Source organism: Madurella fahalii (assembly GCF_045866475.1).
Source record: "Madurella fahalii IFM 68171 DNA, scaffold_5, whole genome shotgun sequence".
Lineage (NCBI taxonomy): Eukaryota > Fungi > Ascomycota > Sordariomycetes > Sordariales > Madurella > Madurella fahalii.
The window spans coordinates 1,213,106-1,225,356 of record NW_027263975.1 but is presented as its reverse complement, the minus strand read 5'-3'; the positions used below and the strand labels follow the sequence as shown (position 1 = coordinate 1,225,356).

Genomic DNA, 12,251 nt, shown 5'->3' with positions numbered 1-12,251 from the left:
CTCATCACGCACTTTCCTTGCTCTAGGTCTTTACTGGAGTTGCGCGTCGAGAGTCTTTCCTTTCTTGACGCCTTGATACCCTGCTTTCCCAAAACATACTAATACTATCCAGTATTCAACTCCATTCATCAGTCTCCTCATTGCTAGTGACCGCCAAGTTATCCCGTTGTTTTCGGTGTTAGCCCAAGGATCCGCCATCGACCACTCATTCCCCTAGAGAGTTCTGTCTTGCCCGCCGGTTAGCAACGCCCGGCCCAATCCCCAACACCACCAATCCCTAGGATTCTCACCCGACTGTATTCTTTCACTTGGCGCAGCAGCACCGCCTCTTATGTTTCCAATCATTCTTCTCCTTGTCTCCGCCCTTATTCTTATCTTTGTACTTGTCCTTCTTATCCTCCTCGTCTTCCTTCTTGTGCTCGTCTTCCTTCTTGTGCTCGTCTTCTTCTTGTGCTCATCTTCTTTCTTGTGCTCGTCTTCCTTCTTGTGCTCGTCTTCCTTCTTGTGCTCGTCTTCCTTCTTGTGCTCGTCTTCCTTCTTGTGCTCGTCTTTTATATTCTCCTTATCCTTGCCCTTGTTGTCTCCACCTTCCTTCCTGTCCTTGCCCTTCTTATCCTCACCCTTCTTATCTTCCTTATACTTGTCGTCCTTCTTATCGTTGTCTTCCTCGATCTTGTCGTCTTTGTCCGTCCTCTTGTCTTTATCCTTCCAGTGGCATTTTTCCACCCTGCCCATCTTCTTGCCCCATCGCCGACAGTACTTCTCGCACTTGTCTTCGTCGAACCAGCCACAGACGCTAGTGCGGTGGCAAGTCTTGCCGCGCTCAACTAGGTCTTGTACATGGCTTCCATGAGGAGGCTCGCGGACGGGGCTCAGAATTGCAAGGAGAGGGGTGGAGAAGGCAAGGATGGTGCCGCTTAGGAGGGTGGTAAACTTCATGATAAGATACTGTAATAGTAGTTGGGGAGATGCGGTTGGATGTGGTGAAAGCTGGCGAGGTGAATTGGCGTGGGGATGGTAGGAGTGGTTGGCTAGGCGCTATATAAACGTAGGAGAGGCCATAGAGGCTAGGGCTAGAGAGTTGTAGCTAAGGGAGCTACAACATCTGTTGTATCATGTTGCGTGGCATTGCTGAGCGATTCTGCCTTGCTTTCCACCGCTTTGGTGCGGCTTGAGATCGGGATGGGTACAGATGGTAGGGAGCTCCCTTGCACTTCTGCGCGTGGCAGACACGGACAGGTAATGTCCAGAACTCGGTAAAGTTGCTGGTCGGTACTCAGCCCCGGAACGCCTACTGGAGCATATGATTCGTTGCTTGTAGAACTCTGTGACCATGATTGACGTGAATGGATAACGTGACGCTGTAAACGGTAGTGATATGGATTCTAGCCCCCACTTGCGGGGTGTAAGCTACTTAGCCATAACAGCATATGCAATCATTCCCTTGTACCCGAGACTACAGTTGCTCTGCATACATCCTAGTCCACTGGTGGATGGGCGATGGGTCTTCGCACTGGTCTCAACCACCGTACTGTCGTCCGATGTGCCCTGTTCCGAGTATTTTAAAGGGCTGCTCCAGCACCCGTAGGCCAGAGCCTTCATCATGATTACAGGACCCAGTCCACTACGGTTGGATGAAAGACGTCACTCGCTCCGCTGGTAGTCTGAGTACAAAGTCCCCGGAACAGATCTCCGGACATGCCAATCGAGATATGAAAGCCATCAAACATGGTGAATCACATGCATCTGATTGCGCCGCCTAGAGTCATGTTGATTGCTGCACTCGAAATGCTTGATGATTTAACACCTAAACCCATATCCCTCTGCAGTGAAGATCTGTTAAGTCACTGTAGTATTCTGTTCTAAGATTGAGAAATGTGAACATGATGACCAAGCCGAATGAGCCCAACAACTCTAATGCCCCCTTTCCTTGCCATTGATTTTGTGACTATAGTACCTACCTTTAGTCGGAGTTAGAACTTGAAGCTTGTCAGATGCAGTACATGGGCAGCCCGTCGTGACCATGTGTCCGGATTGTCTCGTTTCCTATCCCACAGCAGCCTTGCAAAAATGCCTAATTAGCACTAATCTTTGTTCTCTCTCTCTCTCCTTTTTTTTTTTTTTCTCTGGTTGGGGGAGGTGGTTGGGGTTTTCAGATATTAGGGTTGAGTGGTGGTCGAATTTAGGTTCAGGGATCCTTTATTATAACCCTAACCCTTGGAACCTGCCTCTTCGGGGGTCTTAAGGCACAGCTTTCTGCTCGCCTCGACCAATTTGAGCTTGCTCTGTGCACTCAAGAAACCATTGTCCAGTATCGAACCGGGGGTATCGCAACGAGCGGTGCAGCACGGAACAAAAACAAATTAGAACATCCTCAATTGCATCTGGTAGATATCGACAGCGATCATTTTGTTGCGTTTTGACAGTTCATGACGCTGCTGGTTCGACACTCGCTCTCGCAAAGCGGGCAAAGGACTGGTCTCGGCACGCCAACAATTAGACCCTCATCACAGTTCCAACAATGCGCCTTCGCACTACTAGGGGAGTCAGAAAGCGCTACGTCGAAGAACCTGTCGTCTTTGAGGATGACGACGAACCCATATCTGCCCCCGACGATCAGTCTAAAGATGATGACTTCGATGCACAAGCCCACGGGGCTCTTGTCCAAGACGAAGACGACCATGAGGAGGATGAAGAGGAGGGTGAGCCCACCAGCGATGATGAGGGAGGGTCGGACGACGAGGAAGCTGGGCAAGCCAAAGATCAGCCTGCGCAGCCCAAGAAGCAGCGCAATGCCGGCGCCGGCATGGTTCAGAGCCGTAAGAGCTTCCACGACATCCCCCATTATCCGCTAGAGACGCGCATCGTCACACGCGTCTACGCCGGCCCACTTAGACGATACGCCCGCTACAGCGCGCTTCGTGACGCCATGTATGGGCCAGAGTACCAGCGCATACGGATCATCTGGGACCTCGAGATCCGGTGGACCGACTTTCCAGTCCTGCCCCCGATGTTGCCGCCCGAAGATCCTCAGGGTGTCACACCGAGCCCTTGGCTACCCCGTGGGTTCGAACGTGATCATGAGAGGAGAGGCCTCCTCTGGTACAATGCACTCCAGACCAGCTCTCCGCAAATCCAGCTCTCTCGTGTGCTTCCGGCCGAGCAGGCCCAACACTTCATTCCCCACGCCGACGGCGACATTGTTACGCTTGTTGGGCCCTGGGACCAACAAAAAGAGTTTAGACTCGGCCGAGGCGGCAGTCTCTCACTCTCCCCTTCCGGCCTTCCGGTTGGTGATTCCAACTTGGGCAACACAACGCCGAATGGCTGGATGTTCGACGTGGGGAGCATCCCGCTCGCTGTAGCATGGGCTCCATTTTCGAGGCAAGATATTCAGGTGCTGGCGGTGGCTACCATACCATTCTCAGACCAGGAACCGGCCCAGTCGGGAGATGCAGACACAGAGGCAGCGACCAAGACATCGGGATGCATTCAACTCTGGCAATTTGCCGCTGAGAAGCATGCGAAACGGCTGGCTTCGCCGTCCCAACGGCCACCGAGGTTCCTCGGTGCACAGTGCTTCGATTGGGGAAGACCTAAGCGCCTCCAGTTTTGCCCAGTTCCGTTGGATTCGTCTGGTTCTTATGGAATCATGGCGGTTCTCTGCGGTGACGGGCGAGCTCGGGTCATGGACGCTAAGTGGGCCGATGACTCGGACATCCCGTTCTACAGTTCGTCGAGCCTTAGCGATGCGGCGAATTGTCTCCTGCTAACCTGCCACAGGATGGATCGAATCGCCCGTGGTGACACTTGGTCTCGAAGACGACTACAGCGTCGATGTCACCTGCCTAACCTGGGTTAATACCAACCGGATCGCGCTCGGGCATTCGGACGGCTCGATTACGCTGTGGTCCGTTTATCCGCGGCAGCTACTGCACCGTGTCGGCGTGCACACCACCTACGTTATCGACATCTGCTCCGCATACCCGTCGAGCCCCTATCTGATCGCGTCGATCCCTGTCGGCGGATGCGCGACCCTCACCGACCTGTCCCAGCCGAGCTCAGAGTTTACGTACTTTCCGGTTCCCGCCATCAGCTTCCAGCCGAATTTGCTCTGTTGGAACGAGTCAATGCAGGGCTTCATGGCTCTTTACCCGTCTTCAACACCCAACACCACCATTGCCTTTCTCCACCATCGCTTCTTCTGCCAAGCGCGCAGCATCTGCACAGGTCCGAATACTCTGACCTGCGTCTCGGCTGGGGCGACACACCCCTTCATCCTCGTCGGCTGTGCAGACGGATCCGTCTTCTCGTGCAACGCCCTACAAAAGCTTTTTAAGCAAAAGGGGGAGCCGTTGCGGAAGCTGAAGATCTTTGAGCACGAGTACCGGCCTATCGATGCCGGGAGCCAGGTCGGCGGGATCAACGCTGATTCACCCAAGCTGAGGGGTGCAGCCAGGATCCTGCAAGGTTTCCTTCCAGAGGTCAACGATGATCCGCGGACCGAGAAGAGGAAAGAGATGGACAGGAAGAAGCGGGCCGAGAAGAACAAGAAAAAAGCCGGGAAAAAGAAGGGGCGTCCTAAAAGGGACGGAGACGCCGAAGACGCGGCCGAAGACCGCGAGGCCGAACTTGACGAGAGGCTTGCGTCTCGAGTGGTCACGCATGAGCCTCTAACGCGGGTGACGGTAATTGCGTGGAACCCGAACGTGCAGTTCAGTTGCTGGGCTGCGTGCGCGATGGCGTCTGGGCTGATCAGGGTCATGGACCTTGGGGTGGAGTAAAGGCTACTCCTGGGATCTGTGATGCTGCGTAGGCAATTTGCGGCCCCTTCACCACAGTGCCTGCCGGTGCGTTTCTCCTATGTCGGCCTTCGCCTTGCCTTGGGGTGCCCGTTCTGACCGCAATCGACTTGGCGGGGATGTTGCAACGTGTCGGAAGTACTGATCAACGAGTGCTACAGAGCGAAAGCCGCCACCAGCGTGGCAAATACATCTATTCTCTATAACCATCTATGCCGTGACGACTAGCCAACTCAACATTGTGCCCCAAGCCTGGTGTGGTGGAAGTCAAACGCCCTAGTCATGCCATACAGATGCGCAGCAGCAGCAAGAAGAACGAAAATATGGAATATCTGATGGGAACTACCCCAGATATCGAAAGTACCAGGAAACTGGCGCTCTGGCCACCGCGCCTGCATTCTTGGTCAGTATCCCATGCCCCCCACACACCGGGAAATGAACACCGGACAGCGGGACCTCACCGCATATAAGAAGGCGCCAAAAATGTACAGTGCACCTTGGAGAATGACCCAGTTGAGGCCCATTCTCTCGTCAAGTTGGCCGTATCCGTAAAAGGTGAGAGCGTGGATTATGGGCACAACCCCTGACAGACCAAGGCCGACAAACATGAGGGCCCGGTAGGGCCGCCAGGCCGGGGTGCGAAAGTGCTCGAACCACGAAACCACGAGACAGCCAGAGCCCAAGAGTGCGATCTACAAGACGGTCAAAGGTCGCTCCAGATATGCAACACGGACGAGACGGGGAATAAAGACTCACGGCACCCAGATACACAGTCAGCAAGTAGGGGTGGCAGGAGAAGCCGTAGTACAGCGCGGGCACGTAACTGCCAACAATCAAGAAGACAATGCCCGTGTAATCGAGCTTGTTCCCCCACATGGCCACCTCGGGCGAGTGGTTGCTCAGCGTGTGATAGGTGGCACTCATGCCGAGACACAGGAAGGCCCCGGCAAAGAAGCAAGCAAAGACAAGCACGTCCGAGTCCGACGCCGACTCGTAGCGCGGGGCGATGAGGGCGTGCAGCAAGGCGCCCCCAACGGTGAAGGCGGCGGCGCCGAGCAGGTGGGTCCAGATGTTGACCGACTCGTTGTGCAGGTACCAGAGGCTGGCCAGGGACGCGCGGAAGCTGTTGCTCGTCTGCCGGTAGCCGCTGAGGATGAAGGCGTTGTCGCGCCTCCAGTGCGGCAGCTCGTCCCAGAGGATGAGCAGGGCCGACTCCACCTTGGCTTCGACCTGCTTGGCGGCCGCGACGAGGGTTTCGGCGGTTGTGGAAGGTCGGCGCTGTCGCACAGCCGGTTCACCCTCCCGCTGCCGGCGCGGCCCCCGCTGCCGAAGCGGTGCCGTCTCATTCTGAGGGGTGCCGGGGCTCGGCATCTTTTGTGCCGTTCGTTTAAGCTTTCTTTTCGGTGGCACGGGAGAGGGAATCGAGGTAGGGGTGGTGGCGGTGATGGTGGTGTTGCTGTCTCGGGGATGGTAGGCTAATCACGCAAGGGTCCTTCCTTTCCACACCATCTTTAGACGGGTTTATGGTGTTCATCCGGCCGTTTCCAGCCGCCGTCAACGATATCCAACAACACGAGTCGTAGCTCCTCACTCGGCCTTTTTTTTTTTTTTCTCTTTTTTCCCTTCTCTTATTATTTTTTCCCTGTTTTGTTGGGAATCACTGCCGTCACCGGGGACAAGTTTCCACTTTTGCTCTTGGCCGAGGTGGGTTTCCCAACAACACTCGATGGGACATCTACTCTCAGCTGGCCGCCACTTGGCATCATAACAGGCGGCTGCCATTCCCAGAATTGCTCCATCACCGCTACGCTGCCATTCCCAACAACATATCTTGTGTGGTTCGCTTACCTGTCCTCATTTATTCTAGATAGGCGCATATGCAGCACCTGTCGTTTATGTCCCCACGGACGTGTTGTTACCGGGCTCGATCAAGTCCGACACAGGCGCGCTGCTGCTGAATAACGCCGTCTCGGCCCTACTTGGGAGGGCTGCGTCGTGGTGAACAACTCTACTGCCGACGGAGACCCTTCTTATACACCCGGTCGAGTACGACATCATTACACTACTCATCTCGACGACGTTGGCAGAGGGTGAAAGATGAAGCCACATGTGAAGCCAGGGGACCAGGCGACAACGTTGCACAGCGTCCCTGGCAGATTGCCTGCAGATACCGGATGCGGACGCGGATGTACACTTACAACGAATTGCCACCATCCCCGGGCGATCCGTAACCCCATCTCCGGCGGGACTGTTCCCTCGTTCCTGGAAACAGCACCGGAGCTCGGACACCTGTCATTATGCCGCCACAGTCTCCAGATACCCGGGTCAGCGAGTTGCTCGACCAACTTTATTTCTATATTTGGATATGCTCCAAATCACCACTCGTCCCACAATATCATCACGGATCACGGCACCCCTCGACGACAAGCGTCAGTGACGGGATGAGGTGACCGGCTAAGCCAGAGTGCAAGTGCACCCAGCAACCACCAGCTAAGGAGGGCCAGACCCCATACCGCGACTCGACCATTTTCCGTTGTCCCGGCGAGCATGGGGATCGTCGCCGTCAAGCCTTCTACCGGGCTCGCTCGATGCTACAGCGTCGAGCGACGTTGAATGCCCGATGCAACTCGACATGAGCCTCTTGGCCATTGGGCCAAATCATATTGGCTCCTCGACGGCCGCATCAATCACTGGCCTCATTTAAGCTGGCGAAACTAAGGGAGCAAAGCAGTGCTCAGGATTCCCATGGAAGAGGGTCAGTCCAAAAATAGCACGCGGCGCTTCCCGCAGTCTCGATGTCGAGTTGGAGTCGGTTTTATCGCGGCCCTCGAGCGCCGATGCCCCAAACCGGCCGCATTAAGCTGTGGATATAGGCACAATTATATGAATACAACCTTACTAAGAACCCGACTACTTACCCTCGGGTCTCGGCGCCAGACCGAGACTGGCCGAGAGGAGAGCGAGCCTGGTGAAAGGCCCCGGATAAATATGCCGAGGCATATCATAGTCTGGCTCCCGCCCTCGTCCGTTCATCTATTCCATATTGCACAGAGATTGTCGCCACCAAACAAACCATCGCGATATCGACCGTATCACCACTTCTCATGTTGTCTCGGGAGCGGGGCGGATGCATCATGTCATTGCAAGCTTCTATAAATACGCCTCCCAGGGGCAATGGCGATGGCGACGGCATATTGCACGCATTAACAAACGGCGACGGGCACGGTGTATATCAACAGACGACACCCATCGTCATCGTAAAGCCCTGATCGCAACTCTTCGGCCGTGAACCCCCCCTACCAGACGACATCACCCCCAGAGTCGCCGCATCCCCAGCCGCAGACATGGTCGGATCGGCCTTTACTCTCTCACTCATCGGCCTCGGCGCCGTCCAGGCCTTGCCCGCGGGAAAGCACGTCGAGGAACGGCAGGGCGGTATCATCATCGGAGACGGGACCGGCATCTTCATCCCCGGCGGAGGAGAAGTTACGTTACCCCCTTGCCTTGTAGATGCCCCCATCAACGAGCAGCCGCCGTGCTTCCTGCCGCCCATCACCGGCGGGCTCCGGCCACCCACTCCTCCGGGGGCAGATGAGGAAGCGGGCGGGGCAAAAGTTCGCGTGAAGCGGCAGATTTCGATTGGGGATGGGACAGGAATTTTTGTGCCCGGCCAAGGCTCCCTGCCGATCTGTCTGACGACAGTACCCATCTCCCAACAACCGCCATGCATGCTGCCTCCCATCAGCGGTGGGCTTATCCCGCCTACTCCGATCATCCCTAGAGACCAGCCGTCTTTGATCCTCCCACCCGACTACGCCTCAAACCCCAAGAAGGTCATTGAGAAGCTGCAGAAGGATCTCGTGGCGCTTCAGAACAAACGGCACAAGACAGCGGCCGATCTCAAGCAGATCGAGGCCCTCAAGGCGGCGCTGTACTACCTCGCGGGCATCACCAACATCTCCGCTCCTCCCGGATCGGGGACCACCTTTACCCCTGGCAAACGCGGGTTCATCCTCCCCCCCGACCATGCCAGCAACCCAAAGAAGGTGATTGAGAAGCTCGAGATCGACCTCATCAAGCTACAAAACAAGCCGCACAAGACCCGGCAAGACCTTGAAGACATCAAGGCCATCAAGGAGGCTCTCCGGTACCTGGCCGGCATCATCAGCATCTCGGCACCCCCAGGAACGGGATCCACATTCACGCCCGGTAAGCGCGACACCGGCTTCAGCCTCGACGCCGTTGGCACGTACGCGGCCGTGTGCCCCGGCATCGAGGGCGCCCAGATCGCCCTGCAAACGCTCATGCACAAGGACAAGCACACGGTCGAGGAGCGCATCATCATGCAGAAGCTGGCCGCCTTCCTCAAGGGCTGCGGCATCACCATCGTCAAGTCGCCCGACGGTACCTACACCATCATCAAGCCCTCGGACAAGAAGCGCGACGTTTCCCTCGAGGAATTTGACCTCGCCGGCCTCGAGGCAGCCTACGACGAGCTCCTCCAAGCCGCCGCCGAAGCCGGCCAGCCGTCGTTCGCCAACTGGCTCGTCCTGCAACACGTCGCCGACCTCCTCGACATCTACTCGGCCGACCCCGTCGACCGCTCCGCCGAGGGCATCGCCCAGGTCCTCTCGACCCTCGGGCACCCCAGGGCCAAGCGCCAGGCTGAGACCATCACGGTCGGCACCCGGACCTGCCAAGTCGCCGACATTATGGGCCTCCGCGCCGCCCTCGCCGCCCTGCTCGTCGCTTACGGCGACCCGGCCCAGTCGCCGACCAGCATCTTCCTCGTCCAGCAAGTCATCGTGTCGGCTCTGCAGCTCTGCGGCCAGACGGTCGCCGGCTGGACCTCGCTCGTCCCCGGCAGCCCCATCCCCGGCGGCCCCATGGTCCCCGAGGTGACGATCCCCGGCGGGCCCATGAAGCCGGACCCGACCATCCCCGGCGGGCCCATGAAGCCGTCGACTAGGGACGTCGTCGAGGAGAGGCAGGCGCCCGGCCTGAGCGACGCCACGGCCATGCTGCAAGCGCTTAAGGTGCTGGAGGAGGAGTATGGTACCTACGGCAGCGGGACGATCCCCGTGCCGGTCTGGCTGATCATGGTGAACCTTGTAACGATTCTGCAGACGATCCCCGGCGTGACGGTTCCCGGGTGGCCGGTGCTCGGGCAGGGCAGCGTTGTCCTCACGCCGTCGACTTAGGTGGTGCGGCCGATAAGGATTGAGGAAGGAAGGTGAGAGAGGGGAGAGTGATATCCATTTTTGAAGGAGGTGGCAGTGGTGGCGGTGTGATGGTGGTGGTGGTGGTGGTGGTGGTTGGCCACACACTGAGACGGGGTTGAGGAGGAAAGGGGGGAGATGGGAAAGGGGTGGATGGGGGTTCGGCTGGCTGGCTGGTTGGTGGAGAGCAGAGAACCCCCTTTTTTATTCCTTTTCTTTTTTTCTTCCCTTTTTCCCAGGTGTACACTCTTATCTCTTTGGCGCGCTCTCGCGTCTCGGCTCACTGTCAGAGTTTACAAAAGGCTTGATTGACTTGACTTGACATTCATTTTCCACTCCCAAGTTCCACCTCCTCATCTGCGCCCCGTGCTGTGTTTGTTGTCCGTCGTCGGGCGCGCTAATATTTCATGACAACGGCACAACGTTCCTGGTCTTGTCTCTCTAAGCTTAGCTGCTATCTCTGTCGCTATGACTGCTCATGCCATGTGTGATTGACGGGGAGGTTATCTTGGGCAGCCCAGAAGGATTAAGGAGCCTGGCTCTCATTAAGTCTGGTTTTACCGAGCTGATATGGCGAGCTGGGTGCAGGCTACATTAGCAGGGTCGATCAGAAGCGTCATTCGAAGCCGTCTTCAAGTTTGCCGTTCTCCCGCGAGTATCCCATTTGACTAATCCAACAGGTGGGTGAGACATGGCCCCAAAACTGTAACATTCACCACCAGCTCATCAGGACGAGGCACAGCTTACAGGATTTGTCCCGCACTCATCGCCGTCGTGGTGGCTCACCCACTGCACCTACGTCTGGAGCATGTCCGTCCTGCAGACCGTTTAGAATACGCATGGGCACTTCATTCGAGGTCTTTCCGGAAGAAGGAGCCCAATTTCAGCCCTAATAAAAGACCATCTACATTAGATTGGAAGCTGATAAGAACCCGAGAGCTGTGTGACGAGACATCGATCCAAGCGCAAGTCCCCTCTGTCCGGACCGCACGCAATTTTGCACCCATCAGCGCAATATTGCCGAGTGGTAACTCCCAAGTGCAGACCGTAATGATTGCTCGCGCCTAGAAACAAAGGCAGCCAGTCATCACTCTTGCTTAAGGAGGACGGCGAAGCGATGAGATCACGGACTCTGCGGAGAGTCATCCTGAACCGCGCTGGGGAGCATTTCTCGATACCCATCACGCGGAGGAGCACGCGCACGCATCTACTGCAGGGCCTTAAGCACGAGACGAGACTAGGTACATTGAGCCAGTTGCAGTTTTTTAGTTTTTTAGTTTTTTTATTCTCGTCAACGGCTTTCTCGTGTCTAATTATTAAGAGGTTATCTAATGGGAGAATTTACTTCATCTAGGGTTCCCCTGAGCACAAGTGTTTTGGGCGCTAAGTTGCAAAGGGCATCATGTCTAAGTGCAAAGGGACTGATCATCACTAGTAACACTTTGCAAGCTGCGTCCTGGTGCAAGCTAGTCCGATTCTGTGAACTCTGAGATATTCAATCCCTCAATGTGTCACCCTCTGTACCACTTCCTGTCCAAAGCGGCGTTCATATCAAAACAGGAGTGGTTTTATCAAAGTCAACTCTGGCCCAATGGCTTTTGATGGCTTTAGGGACAGCAAAGTCTTGGTCGGAAAGAAGTGCCATTGGACATTTCTGGCCTGATGGCTACCGCTCAACGCGCCCTCATTGTCTTAGGCAATCGGTTGTTCTCTAGGTGCGCCTTATTCGTTGGACACGAACGTTGTCTTAGGTCCTCACGGTTCTAGTTCGAAGGATTTTCTCGGCGAGCAGCCTTGGGCTCTACCTTTGGGTTGGGATGGCAATTGGGTTCTTGTCACCAATGGCCTTGCACCTGGAGCCACAAAGTTCGTGGGAAGTACTGCTCTATACGACCAATGCGGCTTCACAGTGGAAGGGCGTTGTGGGTGGTTACCTTCTCAACCAGGAGTGGGATTAGCAGATTCAGACAATACCTTTGGACAGGATCGAGGTTGACAGTGGCAAATTAGGTGCTGCCGTCACAATCCGGGCTGGTGGGTTTGGCTTGCCTCCATGCGGTGATCCAAAACATGCAGGACGTAACTCACAACCCAAGACAAGAGCCTAGCATCGACCAGTCCGTCTATCCCCGGTAGAAGCCTAACGAAGCGGAGGCAAAAGTAGGCATCAAGGCGTTCTAGGTCTTGGACCTTGGACCTTGGACCTTGCAAGAACCAATGAATACCATTC

General features: G+C 56.0%; 4 protein-coding genes across 4 annotated transcripts; 2 read left to right on the top strand and 2 right to left on the bottom strand.

Moving 5' to 3' along the window:
* Window positions 1–213: 213 nt before the first annotated feature.
* On the bottom strand, window positions 214–939 carry MFIFM68171_08928 (uncharacterized protein; the record flags this gene model as incomplete). The annotated part of the gene is made up of 2 exons (XM_071064347.1): window positions 214–227; window positions 384–939. 2 exons carry the CDS (start codon window positions 937–939, stop codon window positions 214–216), a joined length of 570 nt encoding a protein of 189 aa, XP_070920448.1.
* A 1,582-nt stretch (window positions 940–2,521) lies between these two features.
* Window positions 2,522–4,784, top strand: MFIFM68171_08927 (Transcription factor tau subunit sfc6; the record flags this gene model as incomplete). Its single annotated transcript, XM_071064346.1, has 2 exons — window positions 2,522–3,731; window positions 3,784–4,784. 2 exons carry the CDS (start codon window positions 2,522–2,524, stop codon window positions 4,782–4,784), a joined length of 2,211 nt encoding a protein of 736 aa, XP_070920447.1.
* A 251-nt stretch (window positions 4,785–5,035) lies between these two features.
* On the bottom strand, window positions 5,036–6,173 carry MFIFM68171_08926 (PHO36-regulatory role in lipid and phosphate metabolism; the record flags this gene model as incomplete). Its single annotated transcript, XM_071064345.1, has 3 exons — window positions 5,036–5,194; window positions 5,264–5,494; window positions 5,559–6,173. The coding sequence occupies 3 exons, from the start codon at window positions 6,171–6,173 to the stop codon at window positions 5,036–5,038; spliced, it is 1,005 nt and encodes a 334-aa protein (XP_070920446.1).
* Window positions 6,174–8,146: 1,973 nt separating this feature from the next.
* MFIFM68171_08925 (uncharacterized protein) lies at window positions 8,147–10,003 on the top strand (the record flags this gene model as incomplete). The annotated part of the gene is made up of 1 exon (XM_071064344.1): window positions 8,147–10,003. One exon carries the CDS (start codon window positions 8,147–8,149, stop codon window positions 10,001–10,003), a length of 1,857 nt encoding a protein of 618 aa, XP_070920445.1.
* Between the last annotated feature and the right edge of the window lie 2,248 nt (window positions 10,004–12,251).